Source organism: Cervus canadensis, chromosome 5, assembly GCF_019320065.1.
Source record: "Cervus canadensis isolate Bull #8, Minnesota chromosome 5, ASM1932006v1, whole genome shotgun sequence".
Classification (NCBI taxonomy): domain Eukaryota; kingdom Metazoa; phylum Chordata; class Mammalia; order Artiodactyla; family Cervidae; genus Cervus; species Cervus canadensis.
The window spans coordinates 93,690,613-93,715,363 of record NC_057390.1 but is presented as its reverse complement, the minus strand read 5'-3'; the positions used below and the strand labels follow the sequence as shown (position 1 = coordinate 93,715,363).

The following is a 24,751-nucleotide window of genomic DNA, read 5'->3' as shown; positions in this document are numbered from 1 at the left end:
CCCTCACCCTGGATGAAAGCTGAGTGGGATGAGGAGGGAAGAGCTGGCACTGAACCCCACACAGCTAGGCACGAAGTGGGCTCTGGGTGCCTGTTCGCTGCTGGGCAAGTGTGGCTGGAGGGAACAGACATGTTGGGACCCGAGGCTGCTTAGAGGTGCTTTGGCGTTTTCCCAGGAGATGAGGGTTCCTGGGTTCCTACTCCATCCACTCCCCTTTCACACACCCTGGTCTGCAGCCTGGGAGCCCCTCCTCACAGCCCGCCCCCACTACCCCCACCCAGAGGGCCAAAGCCCTGTTTTGGAGTTGGGGTGTGGTCAGGGGTATGTGACCTGCTTAGTTGAGCGGCGTACTGCCCCAACCTCGGGGATCCCCGATGTGGTCCAGACAGCGGGGGTAGTGGCAGCATGGGAGGTGTCTGGGCGAAGCAGGCCCGAGGCCCCACTCCTGCAGCAACCACCCTCCTAGCTTAGAGTGTTTCCCTGTGTGCTGGGTGCCATGGCAACAGCTGGGTACACAGCTCCAGCCTGACCCAATTTGAGCAGGTAGAACAGGTGGTTCGTCGCACTGTTTCCCCAGCCTCACCTCTCTGAGGCCTCCTTACGAACCATGATCCTCATGGTTACCAGGTTCTGTGCTGCGTGCCAGGTGCCACGCCGGGTGTTTTTGCACATGACGTGTCTGTTAATCCTCTCGGCCATCCGGAGGGGTCACCTGGCTAGAAATGCAATTGCAAAAATAACCATTTTATCATCAGGGTTAAGCTGCCTTTGATTGCGCACTGTGAGATGCCAGGGACCCGCTAAACACCTAGAATGCATGATCCACTGAGTCCTTGAATCCCACCCCTGAGCTGATGAGGAAATTGGGGTCAAGAGCCCTAAAGTGGTAGACCCCCATCACCTAGCTGGGGACTGGCAGATTCCTCACTGGAATCAGGTGAGGTCCAAGGCCCCACCCTGCCTTGGTGACCGAGGGCCAGAAGCAGTTGCAGCCCCGTGTGATGCTGCCAGACCTTGGAAGGAGGTTCTTTTCCGTGGGATGGGCGCGACAGGAAAATCCAAATTGGGATCGCTTCGAGGCACTGGGCTCGATCTGGTGAAATCTGAGGAAAAAGGGCCTGGGGGCCGCAGGTGGGGACCGGGGCGGACGTCGTTGCTGTGAACTCTATGCAGGCGCGGGCTGGCACTGGGGCACAGTGGGCATTTGCCAAGGTCTCTGCCCAGAGGCCTTCTAAGCAGATGCATCCGAATGGCATCTGGGAGGCTTTCCCAGGGGTCCCAGGAGGGACGCGTCCCAGCCAAGTCTCGTGAGCTGGGAAGCCGTGGGCCAGGTCGTGGTCTCCCCAGGGCAGGCCGGGCGCAGGCTTCCAGCCTTGAGCCAATCTGTCTTTCGGGCAGGAGGAATCCCAAACATCCTGAGAGGTCTCTGCACCTGGCTGGCACTGGGCCTGCGGCTGCCCTGTGCACGTGGCTGGTGGTGGGAGGGAGCAAGAGGGAGGCGCTGATCTACCGGACAGCAAGGCCTCTGCGGAGAGGACAGGCAGAGTGAGCCTCCTGGGCCAGGGGATGGGGAAACTGAGGCTGGGGGCAGAGAAGTCACTCGTTCAGGGTGACCTTGTAGGAGGAGCTCATGGCACAGCTCTGGTTGGCCCTGACCTCTGCCCCGGGTGCCTCAGAGCCCCTCTTGGCATGAAGCGGCAGGCTGGGCCAGGGAGAGACAAGGGGCTCTTCCTGCTCTGGACTTAGTGCCAGGCTGTCTAAGAAACAGACACGTGACTTGGGCGGGCTCCCACCCTGTACTTTCTTCTGTGACCGCTTTCAGTTTTCAATGATTTCTTCAGTGGGGTTTTCACTGGGGCAACCGTTTGAAAGGGGGCAGGCGTGCTCACAAGACGGACACTGCCTTCCTTCCGCGGGCCTGGCCATGAGCAGGCTGGAATGGGAGCTCTCTGAGGGTTGCCTGGGATCTGGAGGGGTCTGAAGAAGGGCCTCGGACAGGTCAGCTCTGCAGCTGGAGGCCGCGGGCCCGGGGAAGCCAGGTCTTTTACACACATACCTCGGGCTTGGCGGGGCCTCGCCCTCCTTCCGTGGAAAAGACCGCAGATGCCTCTTGAACCTGTTGGCTTGGGCAGCCGGCTCTCCCATACTTCTTGGTCTTGAGTTGGACCCGCGGTTCTGTCTCTTAGGCCCGAGGGGACAGGGATGTGGGGGTGCAGTGGGACCCCGAGGTAGGCGGGGCCACCACTTCCTTTCACAGACCGGGTGGGGAGGGCAGAGGAGGAGGCTGGAAAGCCCGGGTCCCTACTCCGCATTTTCTGAGCACCCTCTTGGACCCGGGCTTCCAGAGGTGACCAGGAGCAGAGAGCCCGGCTCCTGGGGGCTCCCCATGGTGGGGGTGGGGGGTGGGCAGTGCGCCTGGAGGCCTCACAGAGACTTCACAGCCAGACACACCTGGGAAGGGTCCTCCCAGGACCAACTCGGGAAGCCTTTCTGTTCGGTCATCTGTCTGCTTGACAGATGTCGACTGGGCACCCACCCCGGGCTGGATGTGGTCCTTGCCCTCATGGAGCTTGTGCTGGGGTTTTGTTGCCCTATACAGGGGTCTAACAGGTTTTGAAAGCATAAAAAGAAAAAAATCTTTTAAATCAGTGCATCTGGTGACAGTGTCACGTGGCAGCATCTGGCCCAAGCTGCCTCTTCTGTGAGCTGCCTGCTCTGGGCTTCTCTTGACCCCCCTCATGCCCTTGGGTCCCTGGTGGTGATCTGCCTGGTCCCCGGGGCCCCTGTGGGAGGCCTTCCGTGGGCAAGCTGGGGCCTGAGGAGGCGGGCACTGGTAGCAACGTCTTGCTGGCAGCCAGGTCATGGCGTCAGGCCAGCTGTGGGCTCCTGGGGTCAGACTGTGGCTGGTGTGCTTGACGAGGCCTGAAGCCGTCCAGCCTGTTGCCTGGCCTTGGTGTCTGCTCCCGGGGCCTGGCCTCTGCTGCCAGCTGGCCACACCATTGGCAGGTGCCACCCTGGCAACCCCGGCCATGTGCCTGCCTGCCAGCCTGGCAGTGGCACAGCTCTGACCAGAGGTGACTGGGCCCCGTGGAGCCAGGGTTGTTCCCTGAGGCCTGTTCCTCACGTTGAGCTCAGTTCTGGGAACCTCTCTGGCCCAAGGTTTGCAGTAGCATCTACACCGTGTATCTGAGGGCCTGGAGAGGCTTTGAATTCTGCTTGCTCAATACTTGGAAGTCCTGACTTGTGTTCTGGAAGCCCTGCCTGGGCTGCTGGCCTATCTGCCCATGGATCCTGGGAGCTGGGGGACTTGGTGTGTGCAGCCTGGTGACCCTGCAGTCAGTAGCCTGCTGCTGAAATGAGCAGTGTATCACCCATGGCAACCAATATAGATTTATCCTCATCTCATCACACAGCCCCGGAAGGTCTGAGCAGGGGAGAGACATCAGATTCACTTAGAATGAGACCTGGAAGTGATGTAGGCTGTGGACAAGGGCTGTCACTCTTCATTATCCACCTGGCCTGGCAAGTGCTGGGGGTTCTGGGGACACCAGACCTGCCCTCAGGGCTTCCCCCCGCCCCCCCAGGCCTTCCGGCTCTCCATGAGGTCATAACTGTGCTGCTGGTGGCCTTGGTGAGGCCTAAAGCCGCCCAGCCCGTGGCCCGGCTTTGGTGTCTGCTTGGGGCGGTCGTTGCAAACCCTCAGCCTCTGCTCTAAGCTGCTTTTGGCGCCCAGGCTTGGAACAGACAGCTCTCAGATGCAGGCCTGGAACCATCTGCCCCCTCATCTGCCCAGATGTCAATGGGGAGTGGCCAGTCCACGGTTGGGAGGAAGGAGCCCTGCTAGAGGACGCACTGCCTGTTTGGTCGGGCTGGAGGCCTGTCCCCCCTACAGGCCTGGGGAGGACATACCCGTCCTCCTCTGCTGCTTGTCGCCCGTCGACCTTGGGCACAGGCCTGGGCCCCCCAGCCCCGGGCTGCTGGTGCCTGCCCGCGGTATTCTTGGGAGACGCGGTGAGATAATGCCCATCAGAGGTCCAGCTCGTCCCCAGCTGAGTCAAGGCGGTAGGCTGGATGGAGCCACCTCAGTTGTCCCTCTGGTCAGGGAACTGCCCTGGGGGCCAGGACTGACTGGGGTACTGTCTCTGTCTCAGGATTCTGGGGGTGCTGTGGGGAGAAGTTCCTTCCGGAGGGCTGGGAGCAGGTGAGCTCCCAAGTGTGTAGGAAGCTGGGCCTCATGCTGGAACTCAGGGTCCCCAGTGTGGGGTCTCTGTACTTTCTCGCCTTTGCTGGCTTGAACCTGCTCTGTCTTGAGGGGCTTGGCTCCAAGCCAGGGAGAGCTGGAATGCTCCCCTGGGTGGGGCTGGGCTAGGGGGTTGGGGGGGCTTCTACACAGGAAGTGCCGAAGGAGGGAGGGGCCCTCCACACAGTCAGTTGTGGGACCCTCGCTGGGAACAGAAGACTGCTCCCCGCCGAGGTCCAGGGCAGACTTTGCTGGGGCTGGGGGAGCAGGGGGCGATGCTAGGGTCCCCGGGCTGCCTGACTTCACCCCACCTTACTCCTCTAGTTGTTTGCTTCTGCAGCTGCTCTGTCCTCAGACTCCGTTTCCCCGCTTTACGTGGCCAAACTCCTGCTCAGCCCAAGAGCCCCCTCCCCTGTGAGGCCTTCCTTGGCCCCCCTTTTGGCCTTGTGCACCCCAGTGGGCCATGCCTCTTAGCTCCAGCCCCAGACTTGGCGTGGCCTCTGTTGCATCTTAGTCCTGGGGCCTTGTGCCAAGGGCAGGCGCTGGCATCGACCTGGGACATTTCTCTCTTGGCCCTGAACCAGCGTGGGCGCTGATGGTGCTGGACCGAGTGCCAGTCACCGCCAGCTGCCTGAGCCGAGGCCCTCCCCACCCTGGTGCCAGGGGTATCAGCGTGTGTCAGGAGCAGCCCTCCCCGCCTTCCGGGCAGCTGGGCACCGCCTTGGGGCTCAGAGGCTGCGATTGAGAGGCAGCTGGGGGCACCAGTGGGTTGTGTTGGGTGTGGAGAGGGGGGCTGCTCCTAGCGGGGGGAGGAGGGGCTGGTCCCTGCCCTGACATCTGCCCTTGGACCTCGGCAACTACCCTCTGACTCTGTAACCACAGCCAACAGCCTTGTCCGTTCAGTCTGGGCTTCCTCCTCCATCCAGTGGGGCAGGGGTTGCCCAGGAAGGGGGTGGGAGGGCTTCCCTGCCCAGCACAGGGCCAGGCACAGGGCAGCTGAAACCAGACTAAACCTGCCAAGAGGGGAGGCGGTGCACGCTGGCGCCTGGGAGGCCGCTGGGGAAGGCAGAAGTCTGGATCCTTCTCGCACGCAAAGGCGCCCTTACCTCCCACCACTTCCTCTGCAAGAGCGCCCCCACCCCCAGTCCCTCAGGACGAGTTCTTGAGCACCTTCTGGGTGCAGGGGGGCTCGTGCTGCCTCCTGGGGTTACTGCCCTGCCCCCCACCGTGCCCCACCCCAGGCAGGATGCTGGGCTTGGGAGTCTGGGGAGCCATGGGCAAGGGGCCACAGAAAGATGTGAATCAGAGCTGTATTTTAGAACCCCCAGGGGCAGCCATGGGCTTGATCACTTGGGACTCCAAGTGGCAGGAGGGGAGGCGGCCATCAGCTGATAGGAGCGGTTTCCCACCTCTGTCATCATGGAATGATTAAAAACCAAACTCCCAGCGGGCTATGCAGCAGCCGTTGCCACTCACAACAAGGATAGTGTGGCAAACAACACTGAGGGAAGGAGCCAGACCCAAGAGCGTGCCGTGCCATCCCGGGCCGGTTATATAAAGTTCAAAAGCATTCTGATTAAAGCCACCCATCCTGATAGGAGTCAGGATGATGCTGGCTTGGGTTGTGGGGGGGAGGTCATGTCTGGAGGGGACTTCCGGGACCTGTGAAGTCCTGCTTCTTAGGCGGCTGGTTACGCACGACTGCTGTGAGAGCCTGCCAGCCGTGCCCCGGCGTGTGCACATATCTGTGTTGAGAAACGGACTGGACACGCCCACCCCTTTGATCGGGCCAGGCACCTGTGAGCCTGGGGGGCGGGATCCTCTGGTCTTTCCAGGGTCTTTCTGGCTGGGTGGCCTGAACCATCCCTGCCCGAGCCCGATAAGCATCAGTTATGAGCCATAACTCCTCCTGGCAGCTGCCAACTGTCTTCTCGGGCTGGGGATTTTTCCTTCCGCCTCTTGCAAACCCTGGCAGGGTTGGCTGGGTGTGGGCCTTGGTGGTTCAGACGGAGGGTGGGCTCCCAAGGCTGCCGGACCACCGGGTCTCTCTGAGCCTTGCTTTCCTCTTCTGTGAAATGGGGTGATGAGCTCCTTCCCGGCGCTTGGATTAAGTGGGTCACCCACCCTCCCCCGTCCCCATTACGTACCCAGCAGAAACCCCGGCACCGAGTCAGGGCCCTGGAAAGGCTGGCAGTGGTGGCTGTCAGGGCCGTTATTGGAGGCGATCCAGGGGTGGGAGCAGGAAGGAAGGGTTCACCTTGCTCCCTCTCGCCCCTTAATTGTTTCTCTTTCTCTCTTCCTGTGCTTCACCCCCTTCAGCAAACATTTGCAGTTAGAGCCAGGCTCCTGCCCTGGGCACTGGGCCCAGCAGTGGCAGAGATAGCCGTGGCCCCTGACCCGGCGCCCCTGAGCCAGGGGAGGACCATTAGATACATCAGCTCTCCCGGAAGTGCTGAGCACGGGGCGGGAGGGGCGGCGTCAGCCTCTCCTGCCCACTCTGGCCCTGACCCCTGTCTTCTCTGGGGGTGGGCCTTTGAGTGGGCATTGCCCTGAATGCAAGAGGAGGCCCGACCCAGGGCTTCTGCGCCTCCTAAGGGTTTCCTGTTGGTCAAAGAGGAATCACATGGACCCAGGTGAGACTGGCCTGGCCCATTTTGGATGCAGTCAAGACCAAGGCCCAGGCTTGTTCCGGATGTGTCCACAGTGTCCCGCTCAGGCCTGGCCCATAGTCAAGTGCTCAGTTCATGTGTGTGTGGACAAAATGCCCCTGAAAATGACAGGGGCAGCGACTGGCCCAGGGTCAGCCCCTGAGTCTGCAGGAGAAATCAGCTGTCTGGGGAGGGGGTGGAATGAGTCAGGGCCTCCTGGTCCCACCGACCCCTGAGCCCTTTGTCCCGTGGATGCAATCTCAGAGGGCTGCGGAAGATGGCCAGCAAAAGCAGGTCTGACTCTGTGCTGGTTTTGTGAGGAGACATGACTCTGGTGGCCTCTTTATTCCTCAGTTCCCCTCAGAAGTCCAGGGAGCCGTGGGGCATGTGGTGAGGAGCAGTGGGACCACCCAGGGGCAGATCCAGAGGTGGTGATGACCTCTGACCCCTCGATGACACTGAAAGCTATAGCACAGGTCCTGACCACAGCTGGAGGCAGCTTTCCTGGAGGTGGAAATCTCAGTGCAAGAAGCTCCTTACTGGGAACCGGACTGTGGATGTCACTGATCTAGTCATCAGAGACCTACTGAGTGCCTCCCCTGTGCCAGGTCCCATCCTTAGGATGTGAGAAGCATCAGTGAGTGAAATGGAGGCCTTGCCTCCAAGACGCCTGCACTCTGGGATATAGAAGCTTCCTTACGTTTTCTTCTTTTTTTTTGGTCAGTGTGCAGCATGTGGGATCTTAGTTCCCCAAGCAGGGATTGAACCTGTGTCCCCTGATTGGAAGTGTAGGATCTTGACCACTGGGGCTACCAGGGAAGTCCTTCCATTTTCACCATACCTAGACCCAGAAGGGGAAGTAATGTGTCTGCAGTAGTGAGGAGGGTGCTTTCAGAAAAGGCTCTGGGGCTGGGTAGAGGCTCAGAGGACAGGGACATCCCTGTGACTCACTTGAGTCCAGCTCTTCACGGAACTGGACTCCAGAGATGGGGATTCCTCCCTCCTATTTCTTCCCTTCCGTGGGTGACTCAGTCACCACCCAGGTGTGAGTCAGCTAGGAGCGGCCTGAGCGTGCCTGGGCTCCCTGCCAGTCCACCTCCCGGGATGTCCGAGCCAGGTTCAAGGTCTGGGGAAATGTCCTCGTCCATACATATCCTGGGGTGGGGAAGCAGGGCCTCCATTAGGGGCCCTGCACGCCTGGTCTTCCTGCTGGACCATCTGTCACAGTTGCTTCTGACAGTAACGGACATGTCCCCCTTGGTATGTGCCAGGCCCTGTTCTCCCATTCAGCCTCTTAGCAAACCCATGAAACAGAGCAGTGACTGAGGTCCAGAGAGGTCATGTGTCCAGTGGGGGGCAGATCCTGGCTTTGGACCCCAGTCTGTCTGCCTCCTGCACCCTTGTCTTATGAACGGTCCTGCTGGGGATCTCAGGGGCTCGGGAAGGAAACTGCCCCCTGCACATAGCTGACCCTTTAGCTCTGTTTTTTTACAGTTGAGGCTTCTGAGGGAAGGGAAAGTTGCTACCTTAGCTCAGCTGTGGCTTCTTGCTTTGAATTTCTAGGGCCTGGGCCTGGTTTGAGATTCCGAGATCAGACAGCTGTGGGTTTAGACCAGATCACGGCCCTGTCCCGGCCACACCTGGGGTAGGTGGCTTCTGTGCCTTGAATCTCAGTTTCCCTGCCTGTGATGTGGGGATGATGGTACCTACCTCCCAGGCTTGTGGTGTGGACTCCAGGAGGTCAGGCAGGGAGAGCTGTCAGTTCAGCACCCGATAAGTAGGCAGGAAGCTGACATGAACTCCTCCAGGAGCATTTCCCCACTCTCCCACCCTGGATTGACGAGGTTTGGTCCCCAACAACAGCAGGTCTTGCTTGATAGGTTTGGCCCAGGGTCATGCCCCACTGACCATGCACTCTGACCGCGTGTGACTTTGCCTCCTTTAGGGTAAGACTGGTCTCAAGACTGCCTCTTCTCTAGTATTAAGACTCGTGAAGGGTCAGCCCGCAAAGCACAGGAACGTTGACGATGCTCCCGAGAACAGCTCTTCTGTCTGGGAGCATTTTCCCAGCAATCCTGCATGGCAGGGGATAGGGGTAGGCTCCTGAGGTAGGGCTTGGGGGTGCAGTTCACCCCTCACCTCTTGAGTGGCCTGTGGACTCCCTGAGTATCCGTTTGCTCATTTGTGAAGTGGGTGGTGATTGTGCCTACAGAGGGTTCATGCTTGAGTAGCCCCTGACACAAGGCAGAGTACCCCGGAAGTGAGCTGGGCTGGGCCACACTTAGTTGGGGAGGGGGACACCTTTACCCAGGTGCCTGGGTTTGGACCATTCCTGGGTCAAAGCCAGCAAGTTTACTCTGGATCCCTTCCAACAGCCTGCTGTCCTCTTGGGCTCTAAGAGCAAGAGGGAGTGGCCTGTTGCATCTGCTGAGAATCGCATCCCCGCACGTTCACCTGGGAGCTGCCCAGCTGCCTCCAGAGCCTGCCTCCGGGTACGGGCAAGTCTGGAGGGCAAAGCAGGGAGGCAGCGTGCCCGTGTCTGTAAAATGGAGAAGCTGGCACCTGCCCCCCTTTTTTTATAAATTGTTTTAATTATTTGGTTGCGTTGGGTCATGTGGGCTTCCCAGGTGGCTCAGTGGTATAGAATCCTCCTGCTAATGCAAAAGACACAGGAGACATGGATTCGATCCCTGGGTCGGGAAGATCCTCCTGGAGTAGGAAATGGCAACCCAACTCCAGTATTCTTGCCTGGAAAATCCCATAGACTGAGGAGCCTGGCGAGCTCCAGTCCCGGGTGGCAAAGAGTCAGACATGACTGAGCACGCACGCACACGTGTGCACACACACACACACACACATGCACACACACACACGCACACACATGCACGCTGGGTCTCGTGGGATCTTTCGTTGTGGTGCTTGGGCTTAGTTGCTCCACAGCACGTGAGATCTTAGTTCCCAGATCAGGGATCGAACCCACGTCCTCTGCTTTGCAAGGCCGATTCTTAACCACTGGACCACCAAGGAAGTCCCCACTTTGGGTTTTTTTGATCCAACTCAAGGTTTCCGGGCTGGTGAGCAGCAGGATTCGAGGCCAGGGGTGTCCGCCTGCAGAATCCTTCCTCCCGTCCCTAATGTTTTCTCACTGCGCCAGAGTGGCCCGACTTCTAGGAACTTCTTGCTGCCTCTTTGCATCCCAGGAGGAGGGGCTGGCCCTGTCAGAACCACAACAAGCTGCTTCCCCTGCGCGAGGCCCTGGATTGCTGGCAGGAGCCAGATGCTGCCTGGCTGCCGCGTGGGCCACGTCACTGGAATGGAGGCTCCACCGCCCTGCAGCCCCTGGACGGACGCCTCGTCCGCTCCCTGGGGTGGGCCCCTCCCCAGGCGGCTGGACTCGCTGCTCTTCAGGGAAGCACAGGCAGATGTTGTCAATTTAAATGGTTTCCTTATGAGACTCTTGCCTCGCCTGGCCCGGGGCTGGGCTTCATCAGCCGGGAACCTTGATTGCATCACTAGGACCACTCGCTGCTCCTCCTGAAACCAGCCAAGGATGGGAGATCCCGGAGCCCACGTGGCTGGGAGGTGCAGGCGGGATTTGGTGACTGCCTGGGGTGGGGGGCAGGGAGGGATTCACATGATGGAGCCTTGCTCTGCTTATTTCTTGTCCTAGGGGCAGAAAGCGAGGGACTGGCCCCCCAGGAACGCAGGAGCGCAGTGGGGCCGGGAGTCCCCGGGGTCCCACCCAGTGCTCATGGACGTGCCCTCTTAGCTGGGTGCCCAACTCCTGCCTCGGAATTAACCTGGGAGCTTTTCAAAAAGTCCAGTCCAGGGTCTGCAGCAGTGGTTCTTAACCAGGGATGTCTTTGCCCCCAGACAGTTGACAGCATCTGGGGACATACTTGGTTGTCACAGCTGGACTTGTGCTCGTGGTAGGATGCTGCTAAATGTCCTGTGATGCACAGGACACCCCCCCCCCAAAAAAAAAAAACAAAACCAGAATGGTTTCAAATGTCCAGAGTGCTGAAGTGGAGAAACCCTGCCGTGACAGAGTCTAGTTCTGGCAGGGCCCGGGAATCTTCGTTTGTGACAGTTTTGTTTTTCAGTGTTGATTAGAGTCTAAGATGCTCTGTCCTCCCAGGCCCCGGCACCCCCACTTCTAGACCATGACCATGGTTGAGCTGCTCGGCTCTCTGCTGGGCACAAGACAGACAAATGCTTGCAGCCAGGCCGCTGGGAAGGTGAGGGACTGAGGTTGGGTCAGGCTGGAGCCCTTCCATGGGCCCCCACACTGAGACGCTCTCAACTTTCCTGCTCTGAGACTCCTGTGGTCTGTGCTGTGCCTTCGCCTGAGATGGCCCCGCTTTGGTCCCTATCTGCAGGGACCCTGTAGATGCGACAGCCTGCGGGCTGTAATCAGCCTGAGGCCAGGAGGTGGCCCCCGTGGCACTGACCCCTTGTCACCTGCTTGATGGAGACTGGGAGCAGTGCTAAAGCTCTGAGATCTTACATTTTCTGGGCAGTGAGGCTGGTCTGGGCCAGGAGCTAGGGATGTGCCAGTGAGCCACCCTTGGGGAACCACGGAACCCAGACTCTGGCGGGGGGGATGGCGTCTCTTGCTGGGAGCCCCAGATTTCTCCATCTGAAAGGCTAAGGATGGTGCCTCGCTTCCTGGCCTTTCAGTTGCAGGGAGCCTGGGGAGAAGCATTTGCTCCACCAAGGTGTCCACTTTCCTTCCTGCATTTGAGGGGCAACAACACGGGGAAGAGGTGAAGGGGTGGCCTTGGGTCAGCCTCTGACCCTATTCTGTCCCTCCTTGGTTGGGCTTGTTCTGTCCCTTCCTGAACCTCAGTTTCTTCATCTGTAAAATGGGACCAACGCTGGCACATACCTCCTAGGATTGTGATAGAAGACGATGCCCGTGTATATGAAACATGTGTCCTGTAGAACAGGCTCAATGAGAGGGCTGGGTTTTACTGCTGATTAAAGATGAGCCTGGAGGCAGGAGGGCGTTCTCAAACGAGAGTCCTGCTCTATGTGGCTCTGTCATGAGCTCCAGGGAAGCAGTGCTGGTCGATAGATGCCCTGCGCCCCCATCTGTGTGGGGCCGCAAAGGTGGTCAGCTGCCTTTCTCTCGGTCCCTGATACACGGTGGGACAGATGCTAGGATGATGTAGTCACCACACCCCCACCCCGCATTGGCAGAATTCTTTGTATCCCCCCTCAGGCTGAGCAGAGGAGAAAGGAGCTAGCTGGACATGGCCCAGTGGGTCACCGGACAGCCCCTCGCGGTGGGCGGGATCACCCTTTCACAGATGCAGTCCCGGTGACGGGCCTCCCGGTCACTCATGCACCTCGCCCTCCCCTGCCTCGTCCTGCCCGCCCCCCTCCCAGCCTCCTTCGTTCCGGGTCGTCCTGGGCTCTTCCCACCGCCTGGCCCATCTCCCTGCGTCTTTGTCCAGCCAGCCACAGCCTTGAGGTCCCAGCTGTGGGGTCACTGCCGCCGACCCAGTGAGGCCCCCGGTCTCTTCACCTCGCTCACAGCCCCTTCCCTTCCTGTCAAGCTTCCCTTGACAGCAGTTGTCAGGTCACTTTTTGTGTAATTGGGCTTCCTTGTGGCTCAACTGGTAAAGAATCTGTCTGCAATGCAGGAGACCTGGGTTGGTTGGGAAGATCCCCTAGAGAAGGGAAAGGCTACCCACTCCAGTATTCTGGCCTGGAGAATTCCATGGACTCTATAGTCTATGGGGTCACAAAGAGTCGGAAACGACTGAGTGACTTTCACTTGACTTTTGTGTGTCTCCCCAGTGAGCTGGGGAGACATCCTGAGGATGTCTGCTCTGGTTGTGTACCCCCTGCCCGTGCGGGCCTGGCATCGAGCCGGTGCCCAAAGGGAGGCTTTTTGGAGGCATAAGAGAAGCCCTGGTGAGGATCTGGGGCCAGGGGAGCTCTGAGGGAGACACCAGCCCAGTAGGGTGCTCTGCTCTATTTCAGGACAGCCCAGAAATAGCTGAATTCTGTTGCTGCGAGGGCCACCGGCAGGCTGCGGTGGGTGGAGAGGCCTCGCCCTGCCTCTCTGGGATTTGGATGTCTAATTGTATATCTTAAAGCTAAAAACGAAACTCGCCTGCAAACCCAGTCTCTGTAATTACCTGTCCCTGGCAGTGTGGGCTCAAACCCTGAAACCCCAGGCGAGGGAGGTTCGGGGCCATCTTCGTCTCTTACAAGGGGCTGCGCGGTCCTGCTGGGGGGTGAGTGTGGGCCCAGGCCTTGAATCAGGTAGGTGAGCATTCAAATCCTTTTGGCTTTTGACCAGCCCTTCTAACCTCACAGGGCTTCCTTGGTGGCTCAGACACGGAAAGGTATCTGCCTGCAATGTAGGAGACCCACGTTCGATCCCTGGGTTGGGAAGATCCCCTGGAGAAGGGAATGGCTACCCACTCCAGTATTCCTGCCTGGAGAATCCCATGGACAGAGGAGCCTGGCGGGCTGTAGTCCATGGGGTCACAGAGGTGGACACAACTGAATGACTAACACTTTCACTGTTTTTTCTAACCTCGGAAGCTTTTCTTGTTTTTCAATTTCAAGTTCAACTACAGAAACAATTCTCGGAGAGACATGAAGACAGTGGCCCTGCAGTCCCTCACCCCACCTTAGCCAGACCCACCCCAAGCTCCCTCCTTCCCTCAGCCACTGTCCCTTCCTGCCCCTTTGCAGGTGGAGCGGGCCGCTCGGCTTGGGAACCCGCAGCCTGAGGCTGTCGACGGTGTCCTCTTCGGGTTTGGTGCCGTCATCTTTACATTTCAGTTCTCAGCCTGTTCTAAGCCACATTAGCAGGGGAAGCGGGGTGGGGGAGTGGATACACAGTCCTGTGTGTGTGTTACTTTTCTCCTTTTTAAAATTTATTTGACTGCACTGGATCTTAGCTGCAGCCCTGGAACTCTTAGTTGTGGCACGTGGGATCTAGTTCCCGACCAGGGATCGAACCCAGGCCCCCTGCATTGGGAGTGTGGAGTCTTAGCCAGCGGACCACCAGGGAAGCCTCCCAACCCTGTGTGTTCTTAATGAGCATCTTCTGGATGATTTTTCGTCATAGAGGCTCACTTGTAATTTTTTCATGCTCTCCCTGTTCCCCCCACATCCTGCTCATGGCACCTGGGGAGTCAGGAATGTGTCTGGAGATCCACATTGCCCACACAGGCCCCATCCCAGCCCCCGCCCCTTGGGCCACAGTCCATCGACTCATGGCTGGTGTCAGGCAGTGCTCAGCTTTCAGCATCCGGGTCACCTTCAGGACCCTTGGCAGCCCCGAAGCGGGGACCCTTGCTATTCCTGGGGGCTATTCTCCACGGTGCCTTCTTGGCCCGTGGCCTCCCTGCCCCTTCCTAAACATGCCAGGCAGATCCCCACCTCAGGGCCTTTGCACTGACTGTTCCTCACGCCTGATTGTTCTTCCCCCAGGTGTCCGCATCGTCATCACACTGTCACCTCCTTCAGCTCTTTGCTCAGGTGTGCCCTTCCCATCAACATCTTTCCTGGCCGTCTTGCCCTCACGCTCCTTCCTCCACAGCACTTCCCACCATCTGCTGTGTTTTTACCTCATTTTGTCTGTCTCCTACCTACTGCCAGACTATAAGCCCCTTGAAGGCAAAATTTTTTTGTTTTGTTCACTGTTTATGTTCCTAGGTCCTTCAGCAGTACTTGACACCTAGTAAGTGCTTCATAAGAGTTTCTTCTTCAGTGAATCAAGCCCTGAGATTTCCTCAAACCTGGCTAAAGTCAGCTCCCACCTTGGGCTCCTGGTCCTCTACTTGGCATCTTAATTCTTGCTTTTTTTTTTTTTTATTTTTTTTTTTTTCTTTTTTTTTTTTTCTTGCCTTTTTTTTTTTAATGAATGCCCCCATCCACACCCTGAGTCTGTATTCATCTCCCCCCATTATCCCTGCCTGTGCCTGGGACCCCAGACCACCTGGCTGGAGGTCCTGGCTCCCTCTCTCCAGAGGGCCCTGGAGGCATCTGCAGGGCTGGGTCCCGGGTGTGCCCTCCCTGGCTCTGGACACAGATGGGCCCCAAGTTGAGACTGAGCTCCGCTCCTTACCGCTCTGTGACTGGGTTTCTCAGCCTTTACGAGCCTCATTTTCCTCATCTGTGAAGTGGGCCACCGTAACAGCCAACTCCTAGTGCTGAAGAGTTCTGGGCGGCACGCAGTAGGCCCTCAGGGAATGGCCACTGCTGGGGCACTTGTTTTATCCTTGCCGTGACCTCCCGGGTTGTGCCAGGGCGAGGCTCCGCGCTTCTTCCCGTGGGAGTGGCGGGACTTAATAGTGTGTATTTAGAGCCCTGTGGAAACACGGGGAGGCGCAGGACTGATCCCGTGAGCCCTGCCCTGGCCCACCTTCCCACAGTGGGAGAGGAAGCCGCCTGTAACCCTAGCCTGGGAGGGGTCCCCGAGGCTTTCTCTGGCCGGGCCTGCAGGAACCACGGTCAGGGAGGCGTCCTGGCCCGGCGTTCCCATGGCAGACTCACAAAGGGGAAGGGAGAGAACGCACAATTCGATACCGGCTTTCTTTCCCAGACACTAATCCTGATTCCTCTGGGTGTTTCAACACGCCCGGCACTGTGAGCTTCCTCCTCAGCCTGCAGCAGCTGCTGCCACTCCTGGGCTGGCTCAGGCCAGTGGAGGGGCAGGCGGAGGTCTGAGGGTCTGCTCTGGTGTCCCTGCTGCCCCCTCACTTTCCCTGCTTTCAGGCTTGGGGCCTCTGCCCGATGGCAAATGGTCTAGTCTTTGTGCCTCTCCACCCACCTCCTCCAGGCTGAGGCCCTCAGCCCGGAATCCATCGTGGCAAGACCCAAGACCGAGGCACTGTCAGGGGGAGGGCTCAAGGGTTCTCACCACGGTGCAGCGGGACCTAACCCTGCTCCCTCCACTGCCTCATCCCCTCTGCTCCCCTCCCCAGTCCCATTCAGCCCCTGAACCCCCACGCCACTTCTCCATTGGCCAAGCTTGTTTCTACCTCAGGGCCTTTGCACTTGCTGTTCATGCATCAGGACGGCTCTTCCCGCCAGTCTTTGCTCAGCCCACACCCTCACTTCACTCCAGACCTTGATCAGACATCACTGCCACAGGGCTTTCCCTACCCACCTGCCCAAAGGAGCAGCTCCCCCTCTCATCTCCGTCTGGTACTCCCTAACCACTGTCCCTGTTCTCTGTGCTCCATTTTCCTCTCTGAACTACCAAGCTTTTGGTTTGGTTTTGGTAACTGTTCTTTGAGCTGCAATTCACAAACCACACAGTTCACCCATTTAAAGTTTTTAGTATATTCACAGAGTTGTGACTGTCACCACAGCCAAGTTTAGAATGTTTTCATCACGCTAAAAAGAAACTCCATACCCATTAGCAGTTATTCCCATTTTTTTCCCCCCAACTCCCCCATCTCCTGGCAATCATCAGTCTTTCTGCCTCTTATAGGTTTGCCTCTCTGGACATTTCTTAGAAACTGAATCATACAAGGTATACTCTTTGTGACTGGCTTCTCTCACTAAGTAGGATATTTTCAAGGTTAGTTCACATTGTAGCATGTTTAGGTGCTCTTTGGACTGCTGAATAATGTTCCATTGTTTGGATATATCACACTTTATGTATCCATTCACCAGTTGATGGACATCTGGTTTGCTTTCACTTTTTTGGTTATTATGAATAATGCTGCTGTGTACATCTGTGTACAAATTTTCATATGGACATGTGTTTCATTTCTCTTGGCTTTATATCTAGGAGTAGAATTGCTGAGTCATATGGTAACTCTAGTTTAACCTCTTGAGGAACTGCCAGACTGTTTTCCAAAGCAGATGGACCATTTTACATTCCTGCCAGAAGTGCACCGAGTGTTCCAGTTTCTCCACATCCTTATCAACACTTGTTATTATCCTCCTTGATTATAGCCGTTCTAGTGGGTGTGAAGTTGACGCTTGTTACAGTTTTGATTTGTGTTTTCCTGATAGTTACTGATGTTGAACATCTTCTCATGTGTTTATTGGCCATTTGTATATCTTCTTTGGAGAAATGTCTATTCAGATTATCTGCCTATTTTTAAATTGGGTTATTTGTCTTTATTTTTGAGTTGTAAGAGCTCTTTGTATACTCTAGCTACGAGTCCCTTATATTTATGATTTGCAAATATTTCCTCTTGTTCTGTGGGCTGTCTTTCCACTTTTTTGATGGTGTTCTTTGAATCACAGAGTTTTAAAATTTTTATGAAGTTCGGTATATCTATATTTTTATCTTATTGCTTGCACTTTTGGTGTCATATCTAAGAAACTGTTGCCTCATCACAGATCATGAAGCATTACCCCTATGTTTTCTTCTAAGAATTTTATAGTTTTTTGCTCTTCAACTTACGCCTTTGATTCATTTTGAGTTAATTATTGTACATGGGGTGAAAAATGGGTTCTACTTCATTCTTTTGAATGTGAATATCCAGTTGTCCCAGCAACTTTTGTTAAAAAGGCTATTCTTTCCCCCATTTGTACCTTTGTTAAAATTAATTTACCATAAATGTAAAGATTTGTTTCTGGACTCTCAATTCTATTCCTTGATTCTTTGTATCTATCCTTATGCCAGAACCATACTTTCTTAATTTGTAGCTTTGTAGAATTTTTGCAGTCAAGACATGTGAATCCTTTATGTATGTTCTAGATTGTTTTGATTATTCTAGTCCCTTGAGTTTCTAAGGTTTAGGATCAACTTTTCAATTTTTGGTGGCAAAGTCAGCTGAGATTTTGATAGAGATTGTATTGAATTTTTAGACCAATTTGGGAGTGCTGTCATCTTAACAAGATTAAATCTTTCCACGACTATGGGATGTCTTTCCATTTACTTAGATATTCTTGAATTTCTTTCAGCAAGGTATTGATAGTTTGTAGTTTTGCAGAGCATATGTTTTGTACTTCTTTTGTTAAATTTATTCTTTTTGATACTATTGTAAATGAAGTTGTTTCATTTCATTGTGGATGTCCACTAGTATACAGGAGGTCACTGATATTTGTATATTAACCTTGTATTCTACAACCTGGCTGAACTGGTGTATTCTAATAGGTAGTGGCTTCCTTAGGATTTTCTGCATACCAGATCAAGTCATCTACCAATAGAGGCAGTTGTAGTTCTTCTTTCCAGCAAAATGTAAGCTAGTCACTGCTGTGGCCCAGTGCACAGAACAGGGGCTGACACACAGCTGGTGCTCAATCATTTGATGAATGAAGGGGGCCCACCACGGCTGGGTCAGATGGTGCTCCGGCCTGGGACCGCCGCCTCTCCTGGGGCACCTGCTTCCTGCCCCATGTCCACCAGGGGGTTGGGAACTCTCCCTTCCTCTCCCTGTCCTCTCGAGCCCTGACCTTTTCTGTCTGTCCCCAATCTGCTGGGGTTGCTGGAGCTCACGTTCCTAACAAGGTCAGAGCATCTTGGTGATTGAGTGCCCCTCAACTCCAGCGTCTTCGTCAGATAAGACATGTCTCAGGGGCCTCCCGAGGCCTGGCCCTTGCCGGGCGCACCTCCCTGAATGCTCTCAGAGGCCCACGATGAGTGGCTCCTGTGCCTGTTTCACTGATGCCGATGCAGAGGTTGGGCCTCAGCCTGAGCTGCAGTGTGCGGTTCTGAGCCCAGGTCTGCCTGACCGAGTCGTGTTGCTTCCATCACAGCCCTGGCAGGATGTGGGGAAGCCTTGGTTCCATCCTCAAAGCCTCGTGGGGCGAGAAGGGAGTTCCTCATAGAGGCTTGACTTGGGGCCCTTCATTGGCCGAGAACCCAAGAGTATGATCGTTTCCCACTCATGCGGTTCCCTCTGCTGGGAACTGTGTCCCCCACTGGCTACTCCCCTCCTCTGCATTCGGGTCTGCGCCTGAATGCCATCTCTGCAGCTAGTAACTGTCCCTGACTCACCACTCCCCCCGCCCTGTCCTGGTGACGCTGAGTCATGACTGGGGTGACTCACATGTCAAGTCTGTCACTCCAGTCCACTGCAGAGTCCAGCACCTGGCCTGGACTTGGGACTCAGAGACCCAGATAGATGCCTCGGGGAACAAGCATGTTGCAGCTGGCCCTATGACCCTCGTGGGTTCCACGTGCCAGCCTCTCCCAAGCCGCTGACCTGTGAACCAAGACGATGGCTGGGCGCCCTGACCCTGTGATTGGCCAGTCCTGAGCTCAGATCCTGCTTTGCCTGTCTCTGGGGGGTGTGACTTTGGGTGGTCTCTGGGAGCTTCAGTACCCTCAACTGTATAGAAGGGGAGGGACAGAGTCCGTCTCCTTCCAGAGTTGCCAGGGGAAGTAAGTGTTCAGGAGATGCTCAACCTGTGGCTGACCCTCCGCCCTCAGGCCCCAGTCTGGCCGTTAACCCTCCGGTCTCCAGGGGGCGGAGCGGTCACTTCCTCAGCTGTCCGCTCGGCCGTTCCTGTTCGGTGGGATGAGGCTGGAGATAATGTCTCTCACGTGGGCCCCTCCCTTCCTGAGCACATCCTGCCCTGCTGGGGTGGGGGAAACCTCATCTCCTTCACGTGAGAAGTCATAACCACTTGCACCCCCGACTTCCACCTCCAGAGCCGCCGCAGCTGGAGAGGCTGGGGGAACCGCTCCTGCCGGCCCCCATTCACCCCCAGGGCACAAGGCACCTCCCCAGTGGTGGGGGGCGGGGGGTGCTGAACTGGGAGTGGGGCTTGGTCATGCTCCACAGGTCCAGGAGGAGCTCCAGGAGCTGGAAAGCCAGCTTGTCCCCCGCTGCCCCCGACCCAGTGGGGAAGACACACCTATGGCGCAGAGTCCGGCTGCTTGGGTTCGAGTCCCTGTTCTGCTCTGCTCGTGGTGGGCCTCGGGCCGGGGTCTTAGCCCCAGAGGTCCCATTTTCTTTGCATGTGGGCTTGGACTACAGAAAGTAGCTGCTGCAGACAGTTGCTGGGAGGGTTAGCATGACCGTGGATCGCCAGCGCTTGGAGCAGGCTCCGATGGCTTTGGGTTGTGTCTGGCACATAGGAAGCGTGGTGTGCGTGTTTGCTATTGTTGCCGTCATTGCTCTTATCATCGCTGTTACTGCTGGTAAAGAAGGGGGCTCTGGAGCCGGGCAGCACCGGACTGAGGGCACAGCTGTCTCCTGCCTGGGTGATACTGGGCAGTTTATCTAGCCTCAGTTTCTTCATCTGTGAAAAGGGCTGGCAGTCCATCCTGGGAACACCTTTGTGAAGCTCACTTGAGATGGCCAGCCGCAGTCCAGCGGGAGGGGGGACATGGCAGCTGAAGGAGCTGTCGGAGGCCCCAGAACAAGGTGGGGGCTGGCGGGCAGGCAGTGCTGGAAACACACGGCTGCCCCCCGCCCTCCCCCCCACTGGCCTGCTCTCACCCTCGCTCGCCTTGTGGCTTTTTTTTTTTTTTTTCACTTTTTATCTTGTTTTTGTTGTTTTTATCACACTTCCACAAGCAGATTCTTGTTATGAAGCTGCAGTCACTTTGTGATACAAAGTGAGAAGTGAGAGCTCCCCCTGCCCATCCCCGCATGTGGGCAGGGCCCTCACCTCCCTGAACGTGGACCCCCCCTCCCCTTGTGCCCGCAGGGAGGAGGTGCAGGAGAACTGCGTGCGGTGGCGGAAGAGATTCACCTTCGTGTGTAAGATGAGCGCCAACCCGGCCACCGGCCTGCTCGACCCCTGCGTCTTCCGAGTGTCAGTGCGCAAGGTGAGGCTGGCGGGGGGCTGCCAGGACCACCAGGCTGGTGGCTCCCGGCCCATCCACTGAGTCAGGCTCCCTCATTTCCTGTCCTCCTCCCCTGGGGGTCAGATGGGGAGGGGGGCGGAGAGGATTGGGAAGACCCATGAGGTCGCTGGGACTCCCTAGCCATCCTGATCGCCGTGTCTGTTTCCCTTGCAGGAGCTGAAAGGCGGGAAGGCTTATTCCAAGGTAAGCCAGGCCAGGTGAAGGGGCGGCGGGGTGGGACGGGATGGGACAGGCATGAGAGAAGCTCTAAGAAGAACCTCCAGCCACCTCTCTTACCCAAACAGAAGATGCCCTGCCCTCTATGAGATGTATTATTTTTTGGAGATTATCTTTATTGATAGCCTCTGCATTTAATGTAAAGGCAGAAGATGCTTATTACAGCACAGATTGTAGAGGGCTTCCCACCTTGCGCCTCCCTCGGCCTCCTCCTCACACCCTTCCAGACCTCTTAAGAAAACAAAAATGTATGAAGCGGGGGACCTCCCTGATGGTCCAGTGGCTAAGACTCCACACTCCCAATGCAAGGGGCCCAGGTTCGATCCCTAGTCAGGGAACTGGATCCCACATGCCTCATCTAACCCAGTAAAGCCAAATAAATAAATAAATACTTTAGAAAAGAAGAAGAAAAATGCATGAACTATTTCAATCAGAGCAGTGAATAAAACATGTGCATGTAGTTTAGAGGATCAGACGAGGAGCCCCCATGGTACCTAAGCACACGCAAGTGATAGGATTTTTAAATTCACAAGAGGGACTTGTCCTACAGATTCTGAAACCTGTTTTGTGTTTTTTTTTAACTACCCAATACAGCACGGGCATGTTTTTGTGTCATCACAAGTTTCCTTTTGCTTTCTAACAGTGGAGGGTCCCCTCGTCTGGCTGGGTGAAGGGGGCTCAGTCACCCCAGCAGCTGCACGTTTGTGTGGTGGGCAGGTTTCCCCTCGCCCACAGACATTTCAGACCTTCCTGTTTAAAGCCTTTTCCACTGGGGAAGGTGGGGGAAGATGGCTCTGGAAGGGTTACCTCTGGCTTTGAGTCAGCCTGCTCTGCCCTGTGCCCTGCTTCTCGTGGGGACTCTTGCCCACCCTCTGGGGCCTGGGGAGGTGCCCAGCAGCAGGGAGGTGGGCTCAGTCAGTCCAGAGGGGACATGCTTTTGTCTCACCTCACCCTGCGTGGGGAGCCTGAGGCAGGCGATAAGCGGGGTGGGTCCCTTCTCACTAACCAGAGCTCAGGAAGTTCAGTGGACACGGCCGTGCCCTGCGCCCTGTCCCGGGCACCGACACCCTGCCCAGAAGCAGAGGGCAGGGTGGCTAGAACCAGGCTGCGGAAGGTGCTCTTAGAGTGGAGACTTCTCCTCCTGTTGATGCACGTGGGTGAAGGACAGCCAGGGAAGAAACGGCCAGCAAACAGCGGCAGCACCCACCTCCCTCCCCCTCCTCCCACAAACCTGCTGTGTCACCTGTGAGACCTCCCAGGCCCGTCCCTCCTGTCACAGGCTCGTGTGTGCGTGCTAAGTCGTTTTAGTCATGTCCAACTCTTTGTAGCCCCACAGACTGTAGCCCACCAGCCTCCTCTGTCCATGGGATTCTCCAGGCAAGAATACTGGAGTGGGTTGCCATGCCCTCCTCCAGGGGATCCTCCCCACCCAGGGATTGAACCCATGTCTCTTAAGGTCTCCTGCATTGGGTTTTTACCACCGGACCACCTGGGAAGCCCCACCACAGGCTCTGGTTCCCTTAATCAGAGGAAGAAGCTGAGGCCCAGAAAGGTGGTGAGATCTGACACTGATCAGGCCTCATTTCAGTCCTGGCTTTGCTGGCTAAGGTGTGTGAGACCCTGAGCAGGTCACTTGCCCGCTCTGAGCCTTAATTTCTGGGTCTGAAGCATGCGCCCTACACTCTGCAGTAGAGACTTGCATGCAACAGGTGCTCAATGAAAGTCCCCGCTTAGCCTGATTTGTCCTCCAGGTCCCTAAGCCCAGCACCCACCCCCCGCACCCCAACCTCCAGGTCTGGCAGACATGCCTTCCGCCCAGGAGGCCTTCTCAGCTCATCCACCCTGTTCTTCCACTTTCTCACTTCCCTCCCTACCCCGGGCTCCCTTCTGCATCCCGTGATGGCTCGGGGTTCCCACCAGCCCCTGGCTCCTGCCCCCACCAAGGTCTCCCGCCCGCCCAGCAGAGTGCCCCCCACCCATCCACCCACCCACCCCAGCGCCAAGTTCCCACGGGCCTGGCCTCCCCTCCTGCCCGCTGGCCTGGGGGCTCCCACAGCACGGCCTTGTTCCCCCGGGAACAGTGCGTCTGTGTCGCAGACAACAATGTCCTTTCATCTCGGGCGCTGCCCCAGTGCATGCCGGGATGCGGCACAAAGGGTGCTTTGTGCAGCCCGGGGATGTGAGCTCCTGGCTTTGCCACACGGAGCCGCCAGCCGGGGCCTGTGTTCTTGGGTGCCGGTTATGCAACAGCCCGTCGGGGTTCCGGGGCGGGCCCGGGGCTCTGGCCCCCCCGCCCCCGGCCCAGCTCACCTCTGGGCCACCAGCCCTGCACCCACACTCCCCTCAGCCTCCCGCCCTCTCCTCTGTCCCCGCGCAGCTGGGCTTCACCGACCTGAACCTGGCGGAGTTTGCAGGGTCGGGCTCCACGGTGCGCTGCTGCCTGCTGGAGGGCTACGACACGAAGAACACCCGACAGGACAACTCCATCCTCAAGGTACTGGGGGCTCTGGGCCTCGTCCGCCCCTCCCGCCCAGGGGCCGGGGCGGGGGCGGGCCACCTCCCTGTCAGAGGCCCCCGGGGAGCTGCGAAGAACACAGGTTCTCACCCCAGACGGACAGCAAGAGACGCTGGAAAGACCTGGGCCCTGGGGTCAGGAAACCCGCCTAGGAGGCCTGACTCGGCCACTGGCCTGTTTCACCCGCCATAATCAGAGCTCAGGGGGTGGACTCCAACAGTCTCTGGTGGTGAGACCCGCGCCCCTTATCTCGTGGTGCCCGACCACAGCCTGGCAGGGAGTGGTGTCTCTTCCTGGCCCCAGTTTTGCACAGGAGGGGCTCAGGCACAGCGGTTTGATCATCTACCCGAAGGCACAGCAAAGCTGGCACCTGACCCTGCAGCCCAGCTCCTAACCACTGGCCCACATGACGCAAGGCCACCTGAGCTCCAGCACCGGGGTGTGGACGGACCTGCTGTCCCAGGACCCGGCAGACCCAGGCAGCTGCCTCCTGAACCTCTGAGGACAGAGATATCGGGGCGTCCACTGCCAGCGCACCTCTCTTCCTCTACTCCACACCCTTCCACCTGGCTGAGAAAACAGTCTTGTCCTAACCACAGCCCCGAGAGCTGACCCAGCGGGAGCGTGCTGTGTCCGGCAGAGCTGGGCAGGAGGTGCTAGGGCCTCCTGGACCTTTTGCAGAAGAAGCCAGAGGCCCCTGGAAAGGTCCAGGCTAGCTCTTGGGAGAGCCAGGGCCTCAGTGCATCCTCAGACCAGATCAAGGGGGCCTCGGGTCCAAGGCCAGCTCCCCCACGTCCTGTCTGCAGGACCTTAGACAGTCATTTATTTCCCCTGAGTCTGAGTTTCAGTTCCTGTGTCTGCAGCGGGGGGCCACCACGTACGTGGCAGGTTGCTATCACAGCCAAATGAAATAACCCATTAAAAATCTCAGCCTCACCCCAGCAGGCACCGTTTTTGTGGGAAGTATCCCTGGGATTCTCCTTCTCACCCCATCACCTGTCACTTCATCCTAGCCCCAATTCGGGGACCCAGTTCTTGCCTTGTTTGAACCATTGCTGAACTCTTTGCCCAAGTGGATGTTAAACGTTTCTAATGACTTCTTGCTTTGCTTTATTCAACAAACTTTCACACACCCGTGCCCTCTGTTTTGGACTCTGAACCCTCACACCGTGTCAGGCGGGGTGGGCCCCTCCCCTCCCCACCAGGTAGGCATCAAGAGCTGCCCTCCCACCTGCCTCGCCCTTTCTGGGGGCCGTGAGGATGGAGAGTGTCTGCGGCCCCACCCTTGAGGGTCCCACAGTCTAGTCGTCATTCTGAAATGACAGTAGCCGACTTTCACTCCTCACTCACTCCATGCCAGGTGCCCCAGGCATCCTCTC

General features: G+C 57.2%; 1 protein-coding gene across 3 annotated transcripts in view; it reads left to right on the top strand.

The window, feature by feature from the left end:
- Positions 1 to 24,751, top strand: part of FAM102A (family with sequence similarity 102 member A) — a 34,979-nt gene that overhangs the window by 2,301 nt on the left and 7,927 nt on the right. For 2 of the 3 annotated variants that reach the window (XM_043469670.1, XM_043469669.1), the window contains exons 2-4: positions 20,482 to 20,602; positions 20,795 to 20,824; positions 23,235 to 23,351. In XM_043469670.1, the coding sequence (XP_043325605.1) occupies positions 20,482 to 20,602; positions 20,795 to 20,824; positions 23,235 to 23,351 (268 nt within the window). Of the gene's footprint in view, positions 1 to 13,139; positions 13,165 to 20,481; positions 20,603 to 20,794; positions 20,825 to 23,234; positions 23,352 to 24,751 lie in introns of those variants that run through there. The other variant, XM_043469671.1, reaches the window with a different exon arrangement.